The 984-nt window shown below is 42.3% G+C and overlaps 1 protein-coding gene across 1 annotated transcript; it reads right to left on the bottom strand.

The window, feature by feature from the left end:
- Positions 1-28: 28 nt before the first annotated feature.
- LOC112094993 (ubiquitin carboxyl-terminal hydrolase 2-like) lies at positions 29-980 on the bottom strand (the record flags this gene model as incomplete). Its single annotated transcript, XM_024176684.1, has 2 exons — positions 29-873; positions 948-980. Coding segments are annotated over 2 exons (801 nt in total), but the record flags the coding sequence as incomplete, so codon positions are not given.
- Positions 981-984: the final 4 nt, after the last annotated feature.

The following is a 984-nucleotide window of genomic DNA, read 5'->3' as shown; positions in this document are numbered from 1 at the left end:
AAAAAAAAAAATCCATAAACCTCCTCGGTAATTAACAAAACACCATAATTTCATCTTAGATTTAAAAAAAAAAAAAAAAAAAAAAAAAAAAAAAAAGGACACTCTTCACCTAGTGTCTCCTGCCTTTTGCTTTGCTTTCTCAATAAGGGGTTTCAACTGCTTCTTCTCGGCAAGAATCTTGAGGAAGTTAAACAAGAAGGGTATGTAATTGTGTTTCCTGCGAATGTTCTCGGTTCTCCAATTCTTGAATTTCTCCTCCTCTATCAAGATCTTCTCGGTGGCAGCCTCGATCCCAGAATTTATTTCCGAGAGAGATTTGTTCAGTGCTTCAAATTTATTACCATCGACGGGTCTCTCGATCCGTGCGGCAGCTAGCTGCTGTAAAACAAGCTCCCTCGTCCTTTGGAGCTCCTTGAGTTCAGCAGTATACATCTCTTTCCGGTTCTTAATAATTGCAAGAAGATTGAACCTAATCTCACTCTTGGAATACTTTTCCATCCGTTCCTGGATAACGGGTTGCACCATCTGCAGCCAATCCCGGTCACCAGGGCACGGTCCAAGGCTAATGGGTCCCTCCTTCAAACCATCAAGCTCATAAAGCATGCCATCAACAGGCAAATAGCTTATGAAGTGGTACACGTCATCATCTTTACCTGCAGCCTTCTGCTCTTCGGGAACAAAAGGCTCAGGTCGCGCAAAACTATTGTGCGCTGCACGAATAGCTTCACTGTTGTTTATCGCCAAACCTTTGAGTTCAGGGGGAAAGTTCCTGGTAAATTCTTTGAATTTTGACAGTTCAGGCCCAATGTCGACCTCGAGACAGTTCAACAGTATGGACAAGATTGCTTGGGTTGCACAAGCATTGTTGATAACCTAAAGGAGACCATAGAAACAATTAAGAGAGAAGAAGGCAACAAATATGCAATCCAACATATCGAGGGATTAACCTGGCTTGCAAAAAACAAGTTAGGGTTCGGATCCTTG

The sequence above is a fragment of the Morus notabilis genome, unplaced genomic scaffold, assembly GCF_000414095.1.
Source record: "Morus notabilis unplaced genomic scaffold, ASM41409v2 C11355526, whole genome shotgun sequence".
NCBI classification, from domain to species: domain Eukaryota; kingdom Viridiplantae; phylum Streptophyta; class Magnoliopsida; order Rosales; family Moraceae; genus Morus; species Morus notabilis.
This window is presented reverse-complemented; position numbering and strand designations above follow the sequence as displayed.